The sequence below is a fragment of the Phalacrocorax aristotelis genome, chromosome 3 (assembly GCF_949628215.1).
Source record: "Phalacrocorax aristotelis chromosome 3, bGulAri2.1, whole genome shotgun sequence".
Taxonomy (NCBI): domain Eukaryota; kingdom Metazoa; phylum Chordata; class Aves; order Suliformes; family Phalacrocoracidae; genus Phalacrocorax; species Phalacrocorax aristotelis.
The window spans coordinates 111,182,601-111,210,522 of NC_134278.1; the positions used below are offsets into that span (position 1 = coordinate 111,182,601).

The 27,922-nt window shown below is 39.5% G+C and overlaps 1 protein-coding gene across 1 annotated transcript in view; it reads left to right on the forward strand.

Moving 5' to 3' along the window:
* The window catches only part of PRKCE (protein kinase C epsilon), a 298,381-nt gene extending 286,927 nt beyond the window's left edge, over positions 1-11,454 (forward strand). Inside the window, exon 15 of the mRNA XM_075089082.1 lies at positions 9,161-11,454. Coding sequence (XP_074945183.1) covers positions 9,161-9,307 — 147 coding nt within the window. The 3' untranslated portion in view covers positions 9,308-11,454. The remainder of the gene's footprint in view (positions 1-9,160) is intronic.
* Positions 11,455-27,922: the final 16,468 nt, after the last annotated feature.

The window sequence follows — 27,922 nt, forward strand, 5'->3', positions numbered from 1 at the left end:
GGAGAAGGAGCAATGGGCACAAGTTGGAACTCATGAAGTTCCACCTGAATATGAGGAAAAACTTCTTTCCTGTGAGGGTGACAGAGTAGTGGAGCAGGCTGCCCAGGGAGGCTGTGGAGTCTCCTTCCCTGGAGACATTCAAAACCCACCTGGATGCAATCCTGTGTCCCTGCTCAAGCAGGCTGAGTGGACAAGATGATCTCCAGAGGTCCCTTCCAACCCCTACCATTCTGTGATTCTGTGATTTGCGTGACATATTCATGTTTGCAAAGGACCTACAGAAGAATTATTCCCTTTACTTAATTATGGAGTATGGAAAAGGAAGAGTTGAAGGTCATGACTGCCCATGACTCTCTGAAGGACTGTGTTTATATTTAAGAAGGAGAAAAAGAAATTGCGTTTGTGCCCTCAGGTCCACAATAACAGCTTGAGTTCTCAGCAAGATAAGGTTCCTGCTGTGCAAAAAGCCATGTAAGTGAAAGACAATCAAGAGATTGTAGAGAATGATAGACAGATCACAATCCATGTACAGGAGATCAAAAATAGGAAGAAAATTAGATGCATAGTGAAGAGAAAATTACTCAAGCTCAAAGCAGGTCAGTAGCAGAACCAAGAATGAAACCTGTGTCACTACAAACTCTGCTATGTCTTACTGCACTCTTTTAATAAAACTGTGTTCCAAAAAAAACAGTTCCAGTGTCTGGAAGAAAGGTGGAAAGGAGATTTATTGAGGTGCAGAAGTAGTAGGCATTCATGCATAATTGTGCAATGCCTGGTTTTTTTTTCAAGTCTACAATTTGTATGAGTACGTGCATTAGTTTCAAAAAAACCAGCACCTTCAGCTGCTTTCTAAAAAGTGACATATATATTCTAATCTGTCTTTGCAGAGGCTTAAAAATAATCATTAGACTTCAAAATATTATCTCTAAAAATGTGGAAGTCTTGGAATTAAACCATCATTGTTTGTCTTTCTCCATTTGTATAAGGTGAGACCTGCTATACCATTTCTCTGAATGAAAGCCTGTCATATGCATCATCCATGTCAAACCAAAAGCTTTATTCTTAATGAGCTAGAGATCATTATCAAAGAACATTAGTTTCCCTGAAATATTTTGAAGAAGCCAGTCTTGCCAAAAACTCTGTAGCATTCCTGCTCTATGGCCTATAGTGCAAACTGTTGTAGTGTATAGCCAAGTCTTGGAATGATGGTCCCACTGTACATGCTTGCGTACACCACCTGCCATGCTGTGGTGCTTCTTTGCATCCACTATCACAACGCACATGTCCATGCCTCCTCAATAGAGGGGCTCAGAATCAGAAGATACTGTTATGTATTTATAATTTCCTAATGTATTCAGAGAGGTTTTCATAATGCGTTACTTTTCTGTAATTAAGTGGGATAGGTGGCTATAGGCAGAATCAAAATTTGGAAAGTCAGTCGGTCAGTATGTATTCAGGATACATGGTAGAGATATGAGTCTTGAAATATTCACCTATTCCTAGCATCAGATTGTCCTTAACTTACTACTTGTCTTTGTGATTGCTTAAGGCAGGGAAAGTAAAGTAAATCTATTGATCTTTTACAGAATAGATCTGGTCAAATATCTCAGTGCACTGCTAGAATATCCGCATTTGGGTAATTTTTCAGTGATTCATGGGACATCTGGAAGCCACTGGAATTCTAGGGGTGTGTGCCCTAGGCTTACCAACTCTCACATTTCCTCTTCTTTGCAAGTCAGCTCCATTTTCCGGGTATAGCCAGTCCTTTGTGCTAAAGTGCTAGTTATCAGGAAGACAAAAATGCTTCTACACCTGTATTTGAGGACTCACCAGCAGATGGTTTAGCATGTTGCAGATGCACCAGCCCTGACTGCTATAACTCTGCTGTAACAACAATGGTTAAAACACAATTTCAAGAGAACACAACCGAAAACGGACTAATCTTGGATGTGTGCCAGGTTGTAAGAGGGGAGGTGACATTGGTGATCCTGACCTTAGAGCAGTTGAGGATATTAGTGGAGGCTTGCCAATATGTGAATCAGAGAGGCGCACATATAAAATGTGCACTGCAGAGTGGATCATAAAAGTTGCAGTAGGAATTGCATGGTGCAGATGAAGGATATTTTCATATGATTGTTCCATTACTTTCTCTTCTCTGATTATTCATCCCCACCCCAAGGAGAAATATAAAGTTGTTTCCTGTGTAGTTAAACCCTCAGAGAAACCTACCATAAGGGAAAAATTTAGTGTAGAAATTCAGAGATTGGCACTCTTCCCCTGCAATTTTTTTGCATGTATTCTACCATAGCATAGCTTATGTGCAGTGGTTGTGTCATGATTAATTCCTAATGGAAGCAAGCCCTAATAAGGTGGGCAAGGGGGATCTTGAGGCTAAAGGACTAACCACGGGTGAGAAGCTGTAGTGCTGACCTCCCCTGCAGCTCCTGTGAAATCTGTCTCCATCGATGTTTTACACAGAGATAACTGTTGTGCTTTAGCAATCGGGCTATGACAAAGCTGGCTGGGTATATATAGCTTAACTGCTGTGTACTTTTTCATGCTAAAACCATAGCCAAGTATGGCCATAGGGGACAATGGTTTTACAGCGATTTCTTCTGGGTGAGGTTCATTGCCCAGACTGCGAACACAGGGTGGTTGTCAGTGAACCTGCAGAGCTTTGATTTTGTTTGCTTTGCTGTTTGTATTGTTGTGGTGGTTTTGGGGTGTAGGACAGGAGAAAAGCTGTGCAAAAGTGAAATACTAAGGTTGGCATCCTGGCCAGGTAGTCATTATGTGTTTGTACCCCCTAATTGTTTAGGTTATTCTTCCTTCCTACTTGACCCATTTCACATTCCTAGGAAAAATCCATACTGTTTCAGGATACATGCTGTTTCAGTATAAAGGTGGTTTCAGTTTACTGGATCACAAATGGTCCCTTTTAAAATTCATATTTCTGTGAATTAGTCTGGTGTTTATTAAATACCTGTGTACTTCCCTAACAGGTTAAATTGTGGACTGCACAGGTTGGCATGGTTTTCAAATATTGTTTTGCTATCTATTAAAATCTTTATTCACTGTTTTTTACCCACTTCTCTTATTTTGATGTCCTTTACTTCTAATGAAAGCATAATCTAGAAGCACAAAATCTCACCCTCCGCTTGGAAGTAATGAATGTTGGTACACTTGTAAAAACTACTTGGATTCAAAACCCTTTTTATCATCACAATCTTCAGCTGAATATACTGCAGCTCATTTCTGATCTGTTGTAACTCTTCCGTACATGAATAGAGCAATTAACATGCTGAAAAAAATTAATAACTTGTAAAATTATTCTGATAACATATATTTCATATCTTCCAAAATAAGGAAATAAGACATTCTAAGAGATGTTTCTAATACTGATACAGATTCTCAGGGCATGCAAATACTGTGAAGAGGCTTCCCCAGGAAAAACAGAAAGACAGGCCTGAAGAGTTCTGCTTCTCAGCATGTTTCTTTCACAGTATTCATACCAAATTTCCATATATATAGAATGAGTTATGTGAGAAAGTGAGCACTCATTACAGTTGGTCTCAACTTTTTAGAAACTACTATGTCTTTATGAAGAGAGATCTAGTCATTGGTGCAAAGTGATCTCCGCCTGTGCTGCGGTTTTTGTTGTCATAATAAAGAGAGGTGAATGAGAGGACAGTGATATGTGAGGTTAGCCACATAACCCTGTGCTTCAAACCAGCTTGTTTGATGTCTTCAGTTTCCATTTGTCTTGAACAAAATAATCTGAAAATCTTATCAATGAAAAAGTAAATACAAAATATTCAAAGTCTGATCCTTCTGATCTAAGAATTTCTTCTTGATGATACTGTGTCAAACGTGGGAATCATTTATTTCTTACTGAAGCAAAGTTCTGGATAAAATTAAATTATACCGTGTAATACATATAAGAAGGTGCAACTCTTGCTGCATGTCCCATTCCTCCTGCACTGCTGTTACATGCCCCTGTAGCTGCACACCAAAGGCTGTAGCAGCTTCCTGTCCAGATTTGATGTGCCTGTCACGTGTTTGATGTGCTGCTGATACAGCCAGATGCTGCACTGGAAGGTTTCTCTGGTGAAGCTCCCCAAATGAATTACGAACTCCAGGATTTCAGTATGGGACTGAAAATACAGGAAGAGGCATCAAGTGCCAATATTGACAGAAAATTGCAGTGAAGTTAAAGATGTTTCATTCAGTGATATGGAAAGGCCAATCTACATCTGCATTTCTGTGAAAATCATGAATTAGCTGTGTATATATTTTGTGTCAAAAGGTCAATTTACTGAAAAATACTATAGCACAATAATATTTTCTTCCAACATATTGGTTCATTGTTATAATGATAATTTCTGACCTCACTTACTTGTATTTGCTGTCTGTTCTAGATTAGCTCCTCATTCTACTAAATTAAACAGAAATCTATTAATTGATTTAAAGAGGATTCCTGCAGTTATACTTAAACAGCATATTTTGAATTTGCAGGAAAATCAGACTAAAATAGAAAACCTAGACTTTTATGGCAGTGTTGTTTTCTAGCCTCCACCTCCATCTTTCTTTCACCTCCTCTGAGTAGCCTTTGAACCCTCTGGACAATTCCAGCCCCATTTAGTGGAGCCATTGAGCTTGCAAAAGACTGGAAAGAGTTTCGGTGATTTTTTCTGCAAATTAAATGAAAATAAATAATGGAGTAGAGACAGATGCCTCTTAATGCCTCCAAGCTGAAGAACTAATTTAATCCTTGTTAGGCAGAAGAGAGTCCACTGAACTTCTTGGCCTCATGACATAGCTGATGAAGTGCCCAGGCTTTGCTGAGTTCCCTGGTTTGGAACAACCTCTGTCAGGTGCATTCTTGCCAGGATTTCTGAGGCTTTTTAATACCAGAGGCTCCTTTTGTTCACATTTGACTCACATCAGTAATGGGAGGAATGTCATGTTCTAACTTTCTTAATGTATTTTTAGTGGTAAGAACACCAACTTAGATTTCTTTTTTCACTGTTGCAGTTCAGATAGTGTTGTTTAGTAATCATTGACAGGCAAGGTTGGTAATCCTTGACACCGGAAAGCTTATTAAACATGTTTTGGAGGTTTTTTCTAAGCTTGAATCTGTACCCTGAGCAGGTAGAAAATTAATTTTTCATTGAAATGGTAGTGAAAATAAAACCAGTTAAGAAAACCAGTGGTTAACGTGTGCTTATTAATAGCATATGAAGTTCCTTTTAATATTTTAGTAATTATGGCAAGATATTTAAGAAAAAAAAGCATTTTGACTCATAAAAAAATATTCCTTTGTCCAAAGTTGTCCAGGCCAACTAGGAAAGCTGATTAAATGGTGTTTTATGAAGAGAGAACCTTTTAAGATCTCCAATATCTTTAGCTGTTTGAACAGAAGAAGTAACCTTTGACTAGAATAAAATATTACTTTGACTTAAGAATTGTAAGCCTTGATGGGTAGTAGGTCGTGTTAATATTTATTAATTCAAGGTGTTCTATTTCTGTAGCAGAAGTGTTACATCTAATCAGATCGTTTCACCCACATGAAGTAGGTCCCCTGTGTCTCCCAGGATAAGCAGGTCACACTAGGTCAGTGCTCAGACTCGAGACCTACAAAGCATTCACACTGCTGGAAGAAAAAAAAGATCAGCTATCTGGCGCGTTTCCTGCGCAAGAGGTAGTGAGTCACTATTCCTTCTCACTATCAGAGATACTGTGCTGATCGAGAAGCCGTCTTTCAGACTAGGTTTAGAATTGGAGTCATGTCATTTCAAGTCATTAAAAGTGCCATGACACTGCCGCTGCTCTTTGTCAGACAGAGAAGGACTACTCACATGGTGCCTCCAATAGAGCAGTTTCAGTGCGGTGTGGAATTTGGCACCTATTGTTGGAAGTTCTTGGGTAGCTGCTCTGACCCTGCTGTCATGTAGCATTGATGCATGCTGAACACAACATGTTTGGGTAGTCTAAAGAGGAAAAAAAGTAGCATCTGAAACCTAGTCGAATTTCTGTGTGTTTGGGTGGACAGCTGTGGTTTTGGGTGTTCTTTTTTTCCTAATAACCCTACTTTCTTCAGTCATCTGAAATTGAGAAGTCTTCCCTGGAAAAAAGTTCGAAAAGTTAAAAATAATGTAACCCAAAGTCTCAGTAGCTGCAGACTATATAAACAGAATCCCACCCATTTAATTACTGCATTTTTTTAATTATGTATTTGCCAGCCAATCTCAAGATTTTGCCTTTTCTCTTAATGTTTTTTTTTTTAATCTTCAAAGTTGGGTAATAGCTGCACTCTGTTTCCTTCATATACTCTCCTTACCTTCCAGCTCTTCTTTCTTTTCTCAGCTTCTCTGCTAGGAGACAGCCACAGCCCTTCATACCTTCATCCTCAGCCCTCCTGCTGCGACTACATATTGGTTCAAGCTGTTGGCCTATGTAGTAGTCACAGTGCAAGTACATTCAAATAGCAATAGCAGCAGAAATGTGGCCAGACCTGTTTCGTCTTAGATGGGGCCTTGCAAAATAGTCATTGCTTCAGGAAGAAAGTGCCTAAGTTGCTAAGGAGGGTTTCTCAAATAAATCTTTCTGTTGAAAAGAAGCACTTGTTATGAACTCTACCTTTTGTCTTGTATGGCTTAATCCACTCACTTTTGTTCCCTATGATTTATTTAATCTCACTTCATCAATTGTTTGGTTAGAGGCTTGCTAGCATACCCTTGCAATCTAAGATTACTCCATACTTGTCCTGTTAATAAATTGGGTGATGTACATCTGTGTTGCCAAAAAGACATGGAATTGTTTATAAATAAAAGAAGGTAAAAACTTATTTTTTTCTTCTTTGGTCTTAAAGGCATATTTTAAGACATGCTAGGCTTTTAAAACTAAGCAAATACCTTTTTTTTTCAGAAGTGTTTGGGGTTTGAAGTTCTACTGGAAGTACAGTTGTTTTTAATTGATAGGGTTTAGGTACACCAGTGTTGGGACAGTTTATCAGATGTACTTGTCTGCACGCTTTTTCACCTAACACCTTCACAATCTTAGTGATGGTTTTCCGGAAAAAGTAGCTATGGGGAATTAATTGCCTCTGATTGGCTTTGAGGAATTTGTCATCTTACTCTTTTAGCTTCAGCAAGGAAGTAACACTTTTCACAGACACGTTCAGTATGAAAACCTGATAATAATAAGTACTGTATTTGTTCTCAGCTATCTGAGAAGCTCTAGTCCAGAGCTAATTTACCCTGGATAACTAGTGGTTAACATGTGAGTGTAGTCATATTTCTCTTGCACGTAACTACAGTTCTGAATTTGAATTCAACTTTCTACAAATATTCACCTACTTCCTTCTGCTTTAGTCACTATTCCTGTAGCAAATTCATTGTATTAGTGTGTGAGTCCTACTACAGTAGTACACGGGGAAACAAGAAGAATGTAGGCATAGTTGCAATATAATGCATTTAAAAATTCATATGGAATTTCATTCTTATTTTGCAGCATTCGCCCAAATGACTGGGAAAAAAAACCATAAAGCCTAAAGCCATGTCCCTCATGCTTTATGCAGTACAGAGTATACAGGTTACATATGCTTTATGTTCAGTGTTTATGTACAAAGTAAATATTACAGACATAAACAATACAAACATATATATATATATGCTTGTTAAGTCCATATTCATTTCCTTTTAGTGGAGTTTTGTAGAAAGAGGATGTGGATTTTTGGTTGCCTGCACTTAGAAAGTACTTGGTTTACAAGTGACAATCTCTTACATTTATATAGACCTTTTTTCCCTATATCTATAAAGTTCTTACAAACAACGTAGGTGAAGGTTGCTATGACCATTTTAAAATTGTGAGAAAGAAAACTACTTGGTCTAGTGCCTCAGTAGGTCTGATGAAGAAAATATGGTTTTATATATATTTTATACATTTATATATTTTTAATAGGAAAATTAATTTACACTGAAAGAAGGTATATATCCCATTTGGAATACATTAATGTGCTTTATGATGTATCACTTTGTGATTTTATCATTTACTTTGCAAGTCAAATAGCTATTCTATATCTGGGTTCATCTTAATCTCATACGTGTGCAGGATGGACACAAAGCTAGTTTTCAATGTGTCAGTGTGCCTCCACTAAGTATCACGGAGGTGACAGATTTAATGAAACAAGGCAAAAGGAGACAGTGTAAAGGAAAATGCTTGTTCCAGTTTTCTGAACCTGTACATGCCTGAAATATGCTGCTAACATGGAAAACACGAACAGTTCAGGTCTCAAGGGGATGACAATGGGGAATGTTTTCCCCTGTAGCCTTCAGTTTTTTTACATGTAAGTGGACACAGATGGTCACTGTCCTGAGTGCCCTGAGGACGAGTCAGCCTCCCCAACGCTGTCTCTAGTTAATATGTCTCATCCCAACCACATGTACAGTTGCACTTTGTTGGCCCGGCCTCACTGAAGGAGCGAGGTGCTTTAGACTTCAGAGGGGAAATACTGATGCCATTGAAATAAAGAAGAGTTCTGAGGTGGATTTCTCTGGAGCCAGAATTTCACACTTTGCCATGGTGCTCTGAATGACGCTTGGCTGCATTAGGAAATCTGAGTTGCCAGTGTGGAGCTCAAGGATTTTGGTCTGAGAGCTGTTGCGAGGTCTACATCTGATTTTAAAGCAGAGTGTAGCCAGATATAAAGAAACAGTTAACTTAGAGTTGAAACAGTAGGCTATATTGTGGGGAAATCAATTAAATCAGTTCACTCTGTGCCTCTGAAATGAGATATCATTATGTTCAAATCTAAGAGGAAACAGCTGTACCACCTACTATGCCAAAGCCTTTTTTAAACTAGTCCTAATCTCAGCTTCCTGCTTTATCATCATACTGCTATTCCTTCGCCTGTCAGAGACCCGTGAGTCTCTGGGAACTCATTTATAGTACTGCTTCTGTGGCCTCTCCTGAACTCATTTATAGTACTTGCTCCTGTAGCTTCTCTCATACATCTGTTATTCTTTGTGTGAAGTAGCTCCTCTTTTTTTTCAATCATTCCAGAAAATTCAGCCTTTTGGGAGGGATGGAGAGGAGGGAGAGCACCTTTTATTTTACTGTGCTGTTTTACCATTCACCTTATTTGTATTTTTCTTCTCAGAAAACCAAAAGGGATGTAAATAACTTTGATCAAGACTTTACACGAGAAGAACCAGTATTAACGCTAGTGGATGAGACAATTATAAAACAAATCAATCAAGAAGAATTTAAAGGGTTCTCTTATTTTGGAGAAGAGCTACTGCCATAGACAACGTTAGGCTGACAGATGAATGATGCTGCAAGAAGTGATTCTGAAGAGATCGTCAAATTACTGAGACTCAGTAGATCAAGAACTACTTTTCTTACCCTGAGCCCATATCCCCAATTAAAGTATATATTTATTGTTTTTTTCCTTTAATCTTCTGACCTGAAAGCACTCTTAATTTCTGTCTCACAAAGCAATGCAAAATAATTTTGTATCAGAAATTGTAGATGTAACACACTGCCGTATATTTGCAACTTTTCTTTTATTCCTAAGATCTCCCCAGAGGAAAAAATTGCATCTTTTCCATGGAAAACGAAGCTGTGCTATTAAAAGCAATTTAGCAGATCACGTTCTGTAATCGTCATATGTATTCAAGCTAAGAAGGTGAGAACTATTTCTTCTGCACTGGTGGTTATGGTGAAATCTGCATTCAAATGTGGAACAAATCAGTAATATGTTGCCCTTTGGTAGGCAAAGAAGTCTACCTTTGTGGAGGTGTAATCTTCAATTATTAATTTATTGTGGTGAGGTACAAACTCAAAATAAAGCTGTCCAGAAAAAGAAGCATATTAGTTAAGGCTTTTGATGAAGCTCCTCGTACAATTTGTGGTAAACTCTTAGGAATAAGAAGAGTCACAAAGATAACTGAAATTTTATTTAAAGCAGGAAATAGATTCTATTTGGAAAGTTATTAAAGGGCTAAAGAATAAAAAGCCTATAGTACTTTAACACAGCTATATATAGGCATTTTACAGTTTTTCAGGCAACTGGGTGTACTATCCATGTTACCAAATTTAATATCCATTTAAATATCCATTAATATGATGGCAATCTCACAAATGTTTACAGTTAATTTTACATAAAAAATTAATTATAAACATTATACATTTGCCTTTTCCATTGTATCCAAGTTGATAAATAATTTCTTATTTATATTTATTTTCTCAGCAGTGTGTTACTTTTGCACACTTTTACAAAACCATAATACTACTGTGTTTGTTGGTTTTTATGTTTAAAATCTAAAGAGAAATCTGCTTTTAGAAGACGCAAAATAAAGCTACACGTGCATTATGTGGAAGTGTGTTAAAAAACTGAAGATCAAACATTCACAAACTGACATTATTGAAAGTTGTAAATTGAATTTTTTTGTGTATGAATTGAAGTGGTAACTCATGTGGACAATATTACTAATGTGAAGTTACCTCCTGTAGATACGCTAACAGTGTTATGTACTTATATTTCCAGGAGTACCCTGTGGTTTGTTGGTTTTGGGGTTTGGTTTTTTTTTTCTGTACATGTATCGCTGAGGTCATTTTATTATATATTTTACTGGACTGAGTGAGCGGTCATTGGAATCCATTTTAATTGTTGCACATGGATTTCCAGCTGCACAAAAATATATATACTTGTGATTGGCAAAGTGGCACTAAAGCTTTTTTGCCTTTTGTACAGGTGAGATTTTGTATATAGTGTTTGCTGCAAGGCCTGTGGAATTCATTGAATATAGAGGTATCAACTGCTGCATGTTCAGGCATACTATTAAAATGTTAGTCTATGAAAGAATAATTATAATAATGTCCATGTGCAATACTCTTGTATGTGTATTGGTTCAAGTTACTGTCAGAGAGATGAGGTTTTTGTTATAAAAGATGTAGACATATATTAAGCTATACTAAATCTCTTGTATAGTTCTCTTCAACTCTATTATGACATGATAGAGCTCAGAAAGAGAAAGGAATGTTACAAATCATGGTGGACAAAGTGTGAACCATTGGCTTTAAGAGATAATCTTGGTCTCAAGCAGATGAGTTAGTTTGTGTCAGTTTTGTGTCTGGCTGCTCATAGCCTATTACTGATGACAACATTCAGTTCCATTTTGTTTTGTTTTTAAAACTCAGGTGTAATTATTATATATATTCTTATGATGATTTCAAAATATTAAATATTATGATATATCAATTAATGTGTTGTCTGGCCTACAGGTGTAATAGTGGATCAAGCCTCTAGTTTAATTTAATTTATCTTCGGTAATCTTTTGTACTGGGAAAAGACCTGCTTCTGGAGCTGAGTACCAGCACAGAAACATCTTAATGATTGCATCATCTCAATGTTTAAATTTCTTTCTCTTTTAGAAATATATTGTAGAACTGCCCATCAATTTGTGTCTCACCACTGGCTCTGTTTATTTCTCATCACAGTTAGCTTTTGACATCCAGGCAAGAACTGATCACAATGCTAAAGCGTTCTTTTCCATAGGTGAGTAGACTGGCTAGGAAGACAAGTTATCGGATAGTGCACTACTGTTTGTACAACAAGAGGCCTTTACACAAAACTCTGAGAGTTTATTTTGAAGGAATAAATGCATCCCATAAAGCTTTTGTAAGCAAGCTATGTAGTCTGTATCCCTGTTTCTAACATGAATATAATTAGCAAAATTTGTATTTCAAGAGGCCTCAGCACCTGCAATGCTTGGTAGGATGCTACGAGAAAAGTCAAGGAGATAAAAACTTTTGCATGGGCAGATATTTCTTCAATATAAATAGTTAGATCTTCTGCATTGGGTTTACATCAGAAGGTTTGTCTGTTACCTTGGACATTTTTTAAAGATAATTCTTAAAAATGGACATTCTGTTACATTTCTGCCTGTTCTGTAAAATCTTTCCTGTTCCTTCTTTGTAAAATGAGTGCAAAATGCCAAAAATATTATTAATAATAATAATTATTATAAAGAATACATTGTTTCTTGTTTTTCCTCCCAAATAGACTTTATAAAAAATGGAAACACATTTTTCTCCGTAGGGTGAAAAATAATTCTCTCAAAAAAAGGCTTACAAATTACCTCTTTTTAAATTATGTGCAGAATAGTTCTGGCTAACTATAAAATGTATTGAGTTGGGGGGGTAGGTGGGTTTTTTTTTATTGTGAGGAATTATTTGTACAGAATTTTTTTTCTTATGGATGTAATTTGAATCTCTTGCCATTCATTAGTGTTATTTCATCGTAAACATTATTACTGTGCCAAATGTACTGTATTCAAAAGGATGTGAATGTGTATTGTTTCGGAACCTAATAAATACAATGATGTTAAATCTTATTTTTTTCCCCAAAGTTTTCCTGAGTATTTCCTAATGAGGAAGGAACAGAAGGATGAATATTTTTCCTGTTACGTGTTGTGCAAAATAGCATGAGCTTGTCTTTTAGGAGTGGACATTTTGCAAAGGAAGGATTTGCTAACAAGAGCCTCATCTGTGAAGCACTAAACACTCCAAGAGAAACACAGGTAACAAACAGTGTGTGAACACTATTTACCTTGGGCAGTATACCTCAGAAACACCAAGCAGGTGAGTTTACAAACTTTTTCTGCTTACCAGCTACATAACGGTCACCAAGTTCTGACTGATCCCAGCATTCTGCTTAGCTGCATTGTTAAAACGCACTTCAATGGGGCACTTTGTGTACAAAAATGTGAGACTGCTTCAGTCTTTAATCGGATTTATTAGAGGAATTAATAGTATGCATATGTTTAATTAATTAGGGTCATAGAGCTTATTAAATTATTTAACTTAATCTGTTAACGTGATGTCAGAAATATTTCAGTATTTCATCATGTTTCAACTTGCACCTTAAATACTTGCCATTTTCATGGTAAAATTCTTCACTTCTGTTTCAGTAGATCGGCGATCAGCATAGTCTGGCAGTAATTCCAGTTAACAATGTCCAGTTAGTATACCTAGCCAGTAAGTATACTAACTAGCTTTAAAATAAAAAAAAATTAATTTGAAGAGTGTTTTCTCTTCAAATCGGAGCTTTTGCACAAACCTCCATTTTCCTCCTTCATGCTGAGTCTTCTCAAACTCACTGAATATGTTTGGTCCCTAAAGCATATTCCAAATCCTGTGTGTTGACAGCATTAGCATAAGCTTTGTCACCCAGATTTTACCACTTAAACAACTATGTAACATCTTGATTTTCTGGGTTTGTTTTGCAATCTTAAAAGCATACAAAGAATTTAAGAGTCATCTTACAAACAATAAGCATCACTGGCCTCCATATACATCAATCCATATCCTGTTTTCTTGTAATGCTGCAACTGATGTCTATTAAGAGCTTTTATCCTTGCTGATGAACTGCAAAATTTAGAAGGACAGCAGTCTTTTGAAGAAGAATGAGTCGCAGTCTGATCGACTGTCCATGCTGTAAATGTGGTACTAAACACTGCTAGAGCCTGGTCAGGTACAGAGTAAATCAGTATGATAAGCACCTAAACATACTGATCAAAATCAGAAGAATTATCCAATGGGGAATTGAGGTATTGAATAGGTTGACATATCCTAACTTGCAGAAGCTGAAGAAATTCAATTTGGGTCTTAATCTATATATACTGTTTGAGCAAAACAGTTTTTTAATTAGAAACACATGGGGTGAGCATGCCTCATCCTGGACCTGAGGAGAAAACAAGAATGAGTTACAGTGGACCTCTTTTAGGACCAAGAGACTTTTCATCTGAGTGATGTAAATAAAGTATTCATATAATCAAAAGAAGGTGTGAGCAGCCAAATTGGGTCAAACCAAACATTACTCAGGTCAGGTATCCCACTCTTGGCAATAGTCAGTAGCTTAAGCAGAGACGTGCACTGGTTAGAAATCAAGAACTGTCAGCTTTGATTGTAGCTATAGAAGCATAATCAATAGAAAATACCTGTGGAAAAATCTGAGAGCAAGAAGCATGAGGTAGTATTCTGCCTGCGGCAGTCTGACTCCATGATGTTATGAAGTACCTGGTGTCGTCTTTATTATATTTCATATCTCTGAATTAACTTTCTTTTGATTAATCTGTTTTTGAACAATATCAGCTTCTGTCGTGCAAAACATACTGTGGGAAGGAGCTCCACAGCTCAACTAATCATTGTGTTAAAAATTACCTCCTTATGTTTATTCTGACCCAGCCATAATTCCATTTTTGCTCCATGGGCCTTTCTTTGAAAGAGGATAAATAATCATTCACTATTCACCTTTTTCATGCCACTGAGCATTTTATAGGTCACTGATACATCTTTCCTCAGCCAGTTCTTTTTCAGACTGAAAAGTCTTCCCTTGTCTGTAAAAAGGCTTAATACAGACACATTGGTCTTTTGGTATTTTTGGTCATCTGTGTCAGCTTTGTGTGAGCCTTTTCTATTTCCACAGTATCCCTTTTGAAGACGGGGAGTAGAATTATGTGTAATATTCAATATGTGCATGTAACATGATTATAATGACTAGCATGTTCTGGTTTGTTTTCTGTTACATTTCTACAGCTTCTTTTCTTAATCCAAGTTTATTCTCAAGACTTTTACAGGCCTTCCCAGATTATTGTCAGTTGTAAATCTAATGTGCATCCTCCTTATTAGATTCTTGAGTCATAATGAAAATACTTTCTGTCCAGGACATAATGAAAATAGGTTAAATAGGAATTTAACCAGTGCAAAGTGCTGCCTCAGTGCAGGCTCCCATTTTAGCAGTAAACCTTTGATGGTTACCTTCTTGGCATGGTTTTCCTACTGCTTTCATACCACCTATATACAGCTATGTTTAGACTGTCTTTCCCTAGCTTGATTATTAGAACATTGTGTGCAAAAAATATTTTTCCAAAGTGAAGATACAGGATATGCTCTACTCCCCTCCTATCAATACAGGCTCTTACTGTGTTCTCAAATACCCCTTCTTTTGACACATCAGCTACAATGAAGGAGAGAAAGATAAAGGTTTTCTTAGCACACTGGGAAAATGTATGTATGTGCCAAAATAGTTTCCACTCCATCTTTCCTTTTACCTCATCATTGCTGTGGAAGCAGAAGATAAGAGCAGGAGCCTGAGGTGGAACACAAGCTGCCACTATAAATATTGTGAAATGATTGTGCAAGACTGTCCAAAATCTGGAAGAGCATTAAAGAACTTTCATGTTTGTACATAGATGTTTAATCCTTGAAAAAAAAAATCAGTTAGGAATAAAGTCAGTGACCTGGAGTCTGTTGCTGTTTTGGGCACTGGAGTGAGAACTGAATTGGGCATTACGAACACTTGTCATCACCATCCAATACTACCAGTTTGATGTAGTGTCTAATGTACTACAGGAGGTCTCACGAAGGTACGACTAAAGCTGCTAGTAACAGCAAGAGTCAGTGCCAGGCTGGTGATCGTCTGTGCCAATGTCCGTTCTCATTTCTCTAAACCTGTTAAGACAAAATGTTACCGAAAGGTGCCATACATCCAGGATTAGTGCCGCAAGGTGGGAAAGTAAAGACAGGAGTCTGCTGTTGGCATACACGAGCTTTTAGGTTAGTTTGATCACCTCTTATACAGCTGTACCCTTGACAACTTTTTAGGAATACGCCAGATATTCCTTGAGTGACAACATCCCTGCTCACATGTGTCTATCAGATGGTGACAGTTACATAGAGGGAGAGACCGGAATATCAACACTTAAGAAGTGTGTCTAAATGTCAGAAATGCAAAAATGAGTACAGTTGCCCAAGCAACCCTCTGTTTTCATTGACATGAATGGCATGGAACATGAGACTCTGAAATTGTGTAAAGGGAAAGATACTCTTAAGGCCATTTTACAAATCAGCAAACAAACTAGGTGCTACGATGATGATTCGCTTCTTATTGTGTTAGTATAAAGTCAGCAAGAGTGCTAGGAAAAGAGCATGGGTGAAGCTAGTCAGTGCTCTCACTGTACTAGTGTTTCTGAGTACAAGGCAGTTTCAAACCACTATTCAAATTCACTAAATACCTGCTGGTGGTTTCCCATGAAAGGGCTTCATGGCTGCTTGGAGTCCCATGTTTTCCTCTCTTCAGTTGCTCAGCCAAAAGACAGTCAGAAGTTGTGTGCAATCAGATATGGTAGTTGATGCATAAGGGAAGTGGGGTTTTGGTGTTACAATGGGGTAAGTTTTTTATTGAAACGTGGTCACACCCAGGCAAAGTTTGAGAACCTCTGTGTTCTAGGAAAGCTATTTACTCAGAGTCTTTGGTACATTGAAAAAGAACATTTTCTGTTGATTTTTGGTTAATGAGCAGTGAGAAGTAGGCAAAGATACAAGGCACATGGAGGCACATTTTTCTAAATAATGATGTGGTTGATTAAGGTGAGCAGATTGAGGGCCAAAGAGATTATGCAAATCTCACTTAGGTAAATGTTTATGTTAGGGTGGGGATCACTGTCCTGTTTAGAGGCAAACTTAAGACCTTTAAACTTTACTTGTTGGAATAATGTGGAGACATTTTTTCTTTGATTAAATGATATGCTAACCCCTTCCATGCTAAAGCATTGCAACGGCAATCTGTAAAGGACAGGAGTTGAACTTCATAGATCCTGAATTATGCTGTTATGAGGCCTGTTAATGGTTTATGATGCTGCTCTACTCAAGTACAGGGTTGTATGAAATCCCTCAAACACCACCTCCTAGCTGCTGAACTGAGGCCTTGGGTAACCCCAAGATCAGTCCTCCCAGAGCGCAGGAATCTTGCTGAAAAACTGGTGTTCCAGAGCGGGTTTTTTGCTACACTTTTCCAATCCCAACTATAGGGCCAACTTTTTAAGCAGCTGTCACCACAAAACTCTATGTTTGGGCACTCTGAGATGCAGCCTATGACATGTATTCCCATTTAAAGCATCTCTGATCATAGTGACAGCCTGCTAAAATTGTCGGTGTGTTCAGTCTACCAAATATGGGCCAGGAAGTGCTGATCCAAAGTCCACATTACAGTGAGTCCCTCGTATTGTTAATTCCTTAGTCATCCTGCACTACTCGAGATATAAGATTACTGTTACCCTACCTCCCATTGCACATCACCAGTGCTGGCTTGGTCAGGCAGCAGCTGGAACACATACTGACTTCAGTGGGAGAAGGAATGGAAAACTGTGCAGCACACCATTATTCTGACAAGTTGAAGGGCTACAAAAGCAGCATTAAACCATCAGTCTTTAATACCACCAGAGAAATCTTCTTCCAGAAGGAGTCAACTTACAGGCAACATCCTCTCCATACATCCCTGCTGAAAGCCTGTGTTCTATCAGCCATTAGCCCTCTGAGAGGCCCATACCAAGTGGTGAATGTCAAGATGCTCATCCCAGTCACACTATCCTTTCTCTCATTTGCTTGGTCAGGGATAAAAGTAACACATCACAGGAGCATTTTGTAATGGACAGTAATGCTGTCACCATGTATTTTGGTGGCACACTAAGAGAGAATCTCCAGCTGGAAGACTTCAAATACAAGAGCTTTACTGATGTTTTTGTTCTTGTTAATATTCCTGTCTGTGTTGGGAGAAGAGTCTGGGTGATTAAGAGAAGTGGAGAATATTAATTTTCATTTACTAAGCTGTCTAGCAATAATTTGAACCACCCATACAGCTGAACAAGTTGATCTCAGAGCTAGGGAGGTTATCAACAACAACAAAAAAGCAGTTGTCATACTGTTTAGACACTATGCATGGGCAAAAAAACTCCTGGTATATCACTCATATGCAAACTGAAAGTATTTCTATAACCTCTGACCCTGCTTGTAAACAGCAGATTCCAGGAATTCTGCTGGAAACCATACATTACTAAGGCAAAACTGTACTTAGCAATAAACATGCTTTCCTCTGTGAAAGAATCTGGAAGTGGAAGAATGCAAGGCCTTGAAGTGCACTGCTGATTGTGGGGAAACCGCTGAGGCCACCTCCTGCTTAAAGGCTGGGAAAACACCCACCCTTGTGGAGCTCCCAGTGGAAATATGTAAACCAGGCATGGCTGTTGTGCGTGAGCACCTCGTTAACACGCTATCAGGCGTTCGCAGGCAGCGGCTGTGCAGTGCCAGGAGGCAGCAGACACGTAATTTAAGCTTGCTCTGGCATGAAACGGGAAGTCATTGGAGGAATTCAAAGAACTGAGTGGAAGGACAGGACAGTTACTTTAGTGGCAGCAGGAGGACTGAGGAGCGAGTAGGTGAGAAGGGGAAGGACAGAAAACACAGTAGCAGTCCAAAATGAAAAATCCCCTTGGAACAGGGGAGGTTTCCAGTGATCAAAGAGTACAGCAAGAAGATTGCTGAAAGGTGATCGAGGGAGGAAATGTGGATCTTGGATAGAAGCTAAGCATAGGAGGGAACAAGAAAAATTCAAAGTGGATATCTGTGTGTCAAAGATGTGCCCCAAGATATGCCTAAGGTACTTTTAAAATAGCTAGCATGGGTACCGTCACCTCAGCAGTGCAGCCTCATGTTCAAATATTTATCTGGCACCTGAGGGAGGGGAGTTTACAATCAGCTGAGAACTTAATGTGGCTGCTTACATTGCTAGGAGTAAAAAGCAAGCTGGTTTAAAGCTAATCCAGGGTGTTTATACACAATTTCACATCATAGTGTTGACCTATACTAGAGGCATATCTAAATAAAAACCCAAAGGTTGTGTCCATGGAACGACATGGTCTGTTCCATCAGGATTATCATTTGGCCACCATCTCCTTCGCAAAAGTATGTTCATAAGGATCTCACATTCAGCTTTTTCAAAGGAAGGGCATAATTTTAAAATCCAGTAATACAATGTTTTTGAAACACTGCAGGAAGCCCAAGTTTTACTGCCTAAGTGTTAAAAATCTAGGGCAGATAGTGTGCTAGGGCTTCCCCCAAAAAAAGCAGAGAGATGGATTATTCTAATATAAAAGGGAATGGACCTCTGTTATTGGTGTTGTATATGCCCTCACACAAGGAAAATATGTGTTTCTTCACGATGAAAACATTAACAAAAGGTTGATGGGAGATCATAAGATAAAGAATTACAGTGCCAGTCTACAGCTCGTAGCCCACTCCCGTCATGACACTGCATGAAATAGATGCACTGATTTTTTTTGTCTTGTGTTTCCTGCTCTTTCATCAGTGCAAGAAAAACTCTTTCACATATCAAAGGCAATAAGGCAAAACAACGCAACAAAACAAATATGAGATCTATTTAATAACTCATTAACTTCCATGTAGAAGATAGAAAATTACGCTAAGATAAATATTTTCTGTATTTGGAGTTTATTTTAATTTATCAGCATTCAGACTTCTTCTCTGAGTTTGCTCGATTTTTCGGAATAGAAAGCTAGCATAATGTTACTAGTAGACCAAGCCGACAAAAGGGGTGTTTTGCAAAATCTTTCTTTCTTTTTTTTTTTTTTTTTTTTAGCCCAGAAGGTCTTGTAGGTGTAGCGTGCTGCAACAGTTAAGCCAGCCTGTCATCTCATGGTGGCTGAAAGAGGTGATCCTGCCCATCTTTCCCTGCTCTCAGCTACATGATCCCAACTTTGTAGGCACTGTGAGCTGGGATTCAAGTGTGCTAGGTGCTGTACTCCATTCCTCCTCTCCGCTTATCAGTTCCCTGGAACACTCTTCTGGGAAACGGTGTAGGTCAGCACCCACTGTCTTATTTACTATGTGTAGGGCCTATTAAGCACACTCCACTGCATAAAGAGGGCAGTCGCCCTTCCTGCTCTTGGAGTTTCCTGTTTGCGCTGCTGGCTTTGTGCTGGCTCTGGCAATTGCCTGACCTCTTTTGAGACAATCCAGCTTGCTAACCTGATAGGAAACTACTCGCTTTTTTTTTTTTCTGTCAGTTCTCTGCCATTTTAGAAGGCTGAATTAGTTCATAAAAGGGTCAGATGCATGCCAGACCACTGAACGCAAGTGGTGTGCTTGTGGAACTGGGAATGGCAAGGTGGGAGAAAGAGGAAAGACTATTCTTTGGGGTGGTGGGGCTGGGCACTTCATTTCAGGTCACCTTATCCTTTTTTAACTAAACAGGGTCAGGGAACACCATTGCAAAGGTGAGAAATAACTAAAGGACAATCCTGTGCTGCAGGAGACCATGCTGGTGAATCGGTGGGGTGTTGCCCTGTCTTGGAATCGGTGCTGGTCCAGCACTGCAATGATGAAGTCAAGAATGCAGTTGCTGAAAAGGTAGCCGTTCAAATGTAGTGTTGCAAAGGAGATATAAAATTGAGTTCTTGAAAGGTGGATTTTTAAAAAAACTCTAACAGGAAGGCCCACAGTTTTCAGGGGAAGTTCAACAGGGAAGTTCAATAGGGAATTAAGATAAAATACAAAAGTTAAAATGAACAACCCAACAAAAGTGGGGGAAGAACTGCCAGTGATTCCAGTCAAGAATGTCTTGTCCTCAGGCAAGCAGCCTGCATTACCTCCAGGGCTGAACGGCAACCGCGCTTCCCACTCAGACATAAATGTCACCCAACTGGGTATGACTGACTAGCGTAATCCCTGTAGCCTTCATGCTTGGTCCAGAATCCAGAGTTATGCTAGGGACTGTGTGATCACAGGCACACATTCCTGCTGCACTTACCAGTCTCCCAAAGGGATCCTATGGGCTTGCAGAAATGGTGCAGGTCAGTGCTCACTCTCCTACTTGCTGGGTGTGGAAAGTAATAACTTATGGGGCTGACAAAACTGTAGTGTTTTAGTAGAGGGGGATTGTGGTTGTGCTTTTTTTACAAACAGACATTCTTGGATTTTTTTCCAAGATGTAGACCCCAGTGACTCCAGGCAGATATCGTAGATCATCAGTAAGTACCTCTGCAGCAATATTCAAAGAACTGGGCACGCTTAGTATTTCACTGAAAGAGCTGATGAACTAGCAGGTGCTTTGCTGAAACTTATCTTTGTTTCTGTGCTTTCCATGGACTGGGATGCAGATTTACCAGCCCTTTCTGAGCCACCGGCTCACGGCTCAGCTACAGCCTTGGCTAGTAAGATGTTGGAAGCTTGGGTCCGATTATTTAAAGCAAGTGAGCAGAGAGCCTGATCTGTGATATGCACAGCATCCTCAGGTCTCAGGAGGAAGTAGAGTTCTCAAATTCACTGGAGTGGAAAGCATGCAAGATGTGAGATTCAGTACCTCAAAGAGCCTGCAAAAGTACTAAGCAATTTGCACCCCATTCTCCTCAATAATGTGGAAATTCAAAAGTTACCTATCTAAAGCACTCTCTCTGACTGTTTCGTGAGTGTCTTGCTTTGGTTATAGTCCATTTCTGGATATTTTCCCACTGATACTATCTTCTTTTTCCTTTAACCTAATTTTATCTCTTCCCCCATCTTTTTCCTTTTTTTTTTCTCCAGTTCATGTCAACAGCTGGAGATTGAGCTGTTGGGTGAGATTTCCCCCTACATTGGACAGTTTTACCCGTTGACCCAGTGCCTGCTGTGACTTTGGCTAAGATAATACAATTCATTCAGTGTCATTCACAGCAGGAGCAGGGAAGAAATTGTTTCATTACAGGAGCACAGAACAATGATGATACTACCAACTATATATAAACACAGAGCACTAGTTACCCACCAGCCAACGTTTAATGGAAGTGGAAGGCTGAGTGAATTTTCTCAGCTACCACCATCTGCCAAAGCGCGTCCTGAAAGAACAGACGTCTAATGTTGTGCTTTGAAAGTTCCAAAACTTGTGATCCAACTGTTGAGTTCATATCTCCCAGACTGTAAATCACAGCTCTCCTAGCCTGCAAAGTGATACCAGCTGACTGCAGGCTCAGAGTGAGCGAAAGAGTTGCATCAGACTCCAGAAACAGTGTGGTAATTCATCTCTTTGGCAAAATGTTTTAATAGGTACGAACACTGACTGAAAGAAAATGCTGGCATTCTGCCTTGTTTTGCTACCTCACACCCCTTTTCTTCTCCACAGCCCCTTTTCGTGCTCGCTGCAAAAAGTAAGTATGTTAAGGGAAACATTTACCAAAATTACAACCCTGCATGTGAGCCGGCCAGTTTTCACGGTATTGCAGTAAATAGCATGTGCTCTTGGAACGTACCGCTGTGGATATCAAAGAGAGATTTGATCAAGAGGGTAATGGGTGCTCTGAGCGGCAACATTTGTCCCTCCATTTGCTTTGAAAGCTCATTTCCATGTACAATAAAAGTAGCCATACACTTTTGTGCAACTGCTACCCAATACCCACAATGAGTGATTATAAGTGAAAGGAGCTACTGATTCACTTAGTGATCTTCTGTCACAGATGCCCAATGACCAAACACTAATTGGCTCTTTGGTATCTTTTTCAAAGTAGATCTAATCAAACGGGAAAAAATTACTCCAAATACTTGTGGTTTTGTCAGTAGCTGCTGTGACTACTGATCAGGCCTCTGCAGTTCTTTAGAGACGAGAAATGTGTTTGAGATTCACAGTGGAAAGAAACAGATGAATTGGCCTTGCAAACTTATCCCTAAATTAACAAATCCATATTGAAACCAAAACTACCAATGAAAAGCCACACTGTGGGGATTTTCTTCTGTGGTGGTACTGTATATCATGTAAATAAAGAACAGACCAGGTGAAGTCTTCTGCTAGGAGTTTAACAGGGTGATTCCTCAAACTTATGACTTTGAGACCAGAAAGTCTCAAATACAATTTCCCCAGGTCCTACACTTGTGCTTTAAATACTCCAGAACCCTCTGAGAACCAACAGAGCTTGTTAGAGGAGGGACTGTTTCATCCCCTTTTCCCCACAACCTCTGGAATAAGGTCAGCACTCTGCTACCTTTCCTTTCCTTTTAAGACACAGAGATGAGGAAAATACTGATCCTACCCCAGCTTGGGAGAGGATGAGAAGAGTCCTGGCACTTGGTCTCCCATTGTTTTTAGATGACCGGTGGCTGTTTTCCTGATGGTGTTGGGTCGTGCATGCTATTCCCTCTGCCAGTTTGCGCTGCTGGTGAGAGCCCGGCAGCTGCTTCCTCTGACCTCTGCATGGTTTGAGTGTCTTGTTTTTTGGCCTGCTCTGCCTTGCCCCCCTGGAGTGTATGAACCATTCTCTCCTGCCGCGAGGCAGAGGGAGCATGTGGCAGGGTGAGAACAGGTACATGCATGCTTCGCAGATGCAGGCCTATAGCAGAGGTGGGCAGGGCCAGAATTCGGAGTATTGCTGATACTCCTGCACTGGGAAGGGTAAAGGTGTGGTGTGCTTGCTAGAGGCCTGCGAGCTTGGCTGTTTGAATAAGCAAGGCCCCTAACAGTGTTATTTGGGCTGCAGCACTTGGAGGCATCTAGCCAGTATTTAATCATATGTATTCTGCAGTGTGCTGCTGGTCATGTCCCTTTTTATTTTTTTCTGCTTCCTGTACTTTTCTTTAGCCAATTGAAATTTGAAAGCTATAAAAAGAAGGAAATTTTTTACAAGGATCCAGAAGTGCACAATTTTTCCTCTTATTGTAAGTTTTAATATTGCTGATATCCATCAAATTTACTTGTTGCTTGACATGTCAGCGTGAATATATACAACGCTCTTTCCTGAGGATAGCTGAAGTGACAGATGATTTCATTGTTGGGTGTACAATAGGCATAACTACAATGGAAAAGAAAGGCTGACATCTGCTATGGTGATATGTTTTCAAAAACATGTATTGTCATCTCTTTCTTTTGCATGTTATGCAATGATAATTAGGAGTGGCAAAGTGAGCATCAGTTTGGTTGCTTTGCAGTGATTCAGAGTTTCTACTTGCAATCTGTGTTAGTGCCTTCCAGTGTCTGAGAGTGCAGTAAGTATGTTCAGATACCACATCTTTCTGCTTCTGAAGTAGTGTGCTAACTGTGCAAAGACAGCAAAGGAACTGCTGTTTATATGAACTGAAATCTAGCAGTCCTTACTTAGGTCAGCTCCATTCTGTCAGTGAAATGCCACAGCATCATCCACCATGGAAATATCTCAGGTTAATTTTCTATGTCCTGTGTTTTCTCCCTCCTGTTTTTTCTCTCTACCCTGAGCATGATGTTTCCTTGATGTTTCATGCCCACACAATACCATAGCAGTGAAAACTACTGTAATGACTGTTCAATGACTAACCTGTATCTGAAGAATAATCTTCACATCTCTGCTGAATTTGATTCATACTCCCCATTTGAAAAGCTGCTGCAAGCTCAGATATGATTGATGGGTAATAAAGTAACACAGCCCACTTGAAATATTAACCTGTATTCTCTGCTGATAACCATATTTCCAAGCAGCTCAGGATCCCACCACATGGGGGATCTACATTTTTAGGTAACGTGGTAGTTCTTGTCCATTTCTAATCTAAAAGAAGAATGAGTAGGTAGATGAGAAAAGCAGAGGAAGGAACAGAAGGGCTGTATTTGCAAATGTAGACTCAAAACCTCTAGCTGCAGTCATAGCTGTCAGCACCCTGCAGTGCTTGATGTGTATTACACAGAGCTGAGAGAGATGTTGAAGACGTCGCTTACAAAGCAGGAGTTGATTCTTCGTGTAAAAGATAGTCTGGGAAGAAGTTAGAGCAAGGGAATCAGATGTTGGCAGAGCAAAGAGTAGGGCCAATCTTTTAATGAGAGAATGATCACAACAGGAGAGGGGAGCTGAGTTGTGAAGCTTTCTGAGGAAAAACAGAAAAGAGGTTGCAATTCCTTTTCCCTCCCTGAGTGTTCATTTTCTCCCCAAACACCCTGCATACCACATCACCTGAATATATTGTGCTCTCCAGCACAATCCAACACCCTAGATGCTAAGGAAAAGTTGTGTTCCTTGACTGACTGACTTAATGATTTACTCATTCAACCTTTACACATATAAAGCTATTTTCCCTGCCCAGGGACAGTACTCATAGTGGTTTTTACTACTGGTAGTAGTTCTCCACATGGAGGCAACTTATTGCTCAACCCTTTCACTCATGTTTAGCAGCTTTACCTACCTCCTGCTGCATTTGGGTTTGGGAAGGTTTTGCCTCCAAGTGGATCTGGAGAGGCACATTGGGAGGGGATGAAACCTTGCTCTTGTCACAGGTGCAGGCTGTTAGGCAGCAGTGTGGAGCTGGCAGGGCCACAACAAGCCCCAGCTGTGCCAAAGCCAGCACCAGCAGCTGGGGCTAATGAGAGCTGTGGTGACCATGGCAGGCCCCGAGCAAGTTCTGTGGTCAGGTCTTTGGCAGAGGGAGAGGTTTGGTCTGAAGGTATGCTCTTGTCCCTGTCCTGAGGTGGGTTTGTAGGACTGCTGTAGGAGGAATACAGGTAGGGCAGCAAGCAGTGCAGTTGTTCTTGGTGGTGGTCTTGGTGTCAGGGATGAGTTTAAGGGGAGAGCGGAGGGAGTGTTGTTTGTACCTGTGAATACTTCCTGAAGAGGCTGGTAACATTGGTCCTTTGTTGAGAAAGATGACTTAATTGTGGCACATGTCAGGAGGATTCATTGTTCCCTCGTACAAATTCTGATATGAGGTGTGTATTTTCTTACTACTGTATGTGGTCTACATAAGTGTTCAGGATTTTCAATGCTTTTCTAATAAACACGGGGGTTCAGGGTTGTTTTTAACTGAACTGTTTCTCTTGGTAGCAGACAGAAGTTTCAGTCAGGCTTCTGTTGTGTTAGATCTTGTTCAAATGCAAACTCTATGCTTGTTTCTAGGGAAAAAAAAAGAGTTTTCTAGTCATCACTGCAAAATACAAAGTGCCTTGTGTTTTGTGAGCTCTGTGGTAGGGTCAAATATGGTAGGAAATAAAGCATGTTACTTATTGTTACATTATGAAACTAATTTACCGATATGTAATGAAAGAATCTTATGCAATACTAAAAAAAAATAATGTGTGAAGGCTTTTACTAGACTTAAACATAAACTGAATCTATCCCTCTCCGTCTCATCATAGTTGCAGAAGAAAATAGCCTCCCATTACGCTTCACTATATGTTGATGTGTAGGTTTATTTTTAATTATTATTTTCATCAGAAAAGTGAAATTAAGCGGGAGCTAGTGAAGACAAAATGGCACCTTGAGATATAGACATCATAGTAAAGTGTCAAGATCTGTTCCTTGATCTCTGTTTCTTCTTTGCTACATGATGAGTAAATTCTTATGTGTGTTTTGGATCAGAGGCTGAGCTGTGCAGTCAACTGGTGCTGTATTATTTCAGTAGTAAAAGGACAAAAAGCTAAGAAATGGGGTCCCCTGTCACTAGGATCAGCCTCTTCTTGCCCCTTTCTCACAAAGGGATCATGAGAGGGCAGAGGAAGGAGCTGTAGGTGAAGTTTTGTTCTGCTTTAGCAGTTCCTCAGTGGCAGAGGGAGGCTTGTGGGTTAGAAGCAGAGACAAGTGGAGTGTGCAGGGCTGCATTTCACCTTAACTGTGTGCAAAAACTACCTATCACTGATACATCCCTATCTCCTTGAAGGAGTGAAATGTAATTAATGGGTGAAGGTTCAGGCTAGCTTCATCTGCGTACAGTTTATCCTTAGTTTAACTGCAAACATTTCCCTTTTCTAATAGGTGAAATGTTTGATTGTGCCTCTGTGGTTATCCTTGCAGCAAGCATAGCATTTGTGGTAGATTTGCCCTGAAGCTCCTGGACTGAAAAAAGCCTAAAGGACTAAGACTTGGGCTTGGTGTTGATAAAAGAGGGCACTTGTGGTGAGGTGCTAACTTGAATGATTAGGTCCTTGCTCCTTGTCTGAGAGCTTGTGGAAAGGATAAGGAAGATAGCAGGACTGTCTGTGGTAGTTCTTGGTATGGGACAGACTGTCGTTTGGACACACAAATGATGCAGTTCTGATAAGGAACCTGTCTTGGGTTGTTTGTTGGCTGCCAGTGCAGCTGCTATCAATGTGGTGCAGTGGACAGTGTCCTGAGCTGCCATCAGCTGGAGAATAGAAGAAAGCTAGTACGTTGACTTCAGTCAACGTACTGAAGTCAACTCTTTGCTTGTATATTTTTACTGTTTGAGTTTCTTCTAGAAGTGATTTCCCTGTATTGGCACTTGAGAATATGCAAATGTGTCTGTGTGGGAAAACACATGTCATAGTGACGGAGGGAACTCGTGCTGTATTTTCTGTGACTGCCCAGTGACAGAAAGGCCATCTGAACTACTTTCAAACCAGGCTGAGGCCAGCCCTTCTGCTACACTAGGAAGCTGTGAAGGACAGTGGTGGGAGAATTACAACTAACAGTGCTGGCTTGTTCCAGCTGCAAGTGTGTCTGTGAAACTGGAGCTTGTGAGAGAGGATTTACACTCACTTGGCTTGATCTCAGAGAGCTTACTGATGTAGGATCTTATAGACCAAATACTCTTTTACAGTTACACTGTCTCCTCCAAGTTTAACTCGATAGAAGAATGCAACAGGAAAGTGAGAATAGAAAAAGCTAAAAGGCAAAGTGACTTAGATTTCTTTTACACAGGCATAGACCAAGAAAATGGACATTTTCTTACAATGCTTTATATGCCAATTCTCTATGTATTTTCTTGTGCGCATGAACCAGAATTAACTTGAAGAAAGGAAGCGATAGCTGAGTAGCAGTGTTTACTAAATATCAAGAAACATCTCTGCTGCATGTCTTTGCCATTGTGGCAGTCTTTGAAGTCTTTGAGATTGAACTTTTTGAAGAATGATATAATAACTTTTATACCTTGAAGGACTCTTTTTTTTTTTTTTTTAATCATCCCCTCAAGCTCTTTATTAATATCGGTCTAGAACACTGCAGCCCCCTAAGGTAAGGTTTCTCAAATTTTTTAGAGGATAAAAAAAATCTGCAGACAACCTTATTTCAAATGCAAACTACAAGCTAGACTACATTTTTAATATTGCCTATATTTGCTCAACTGTGTG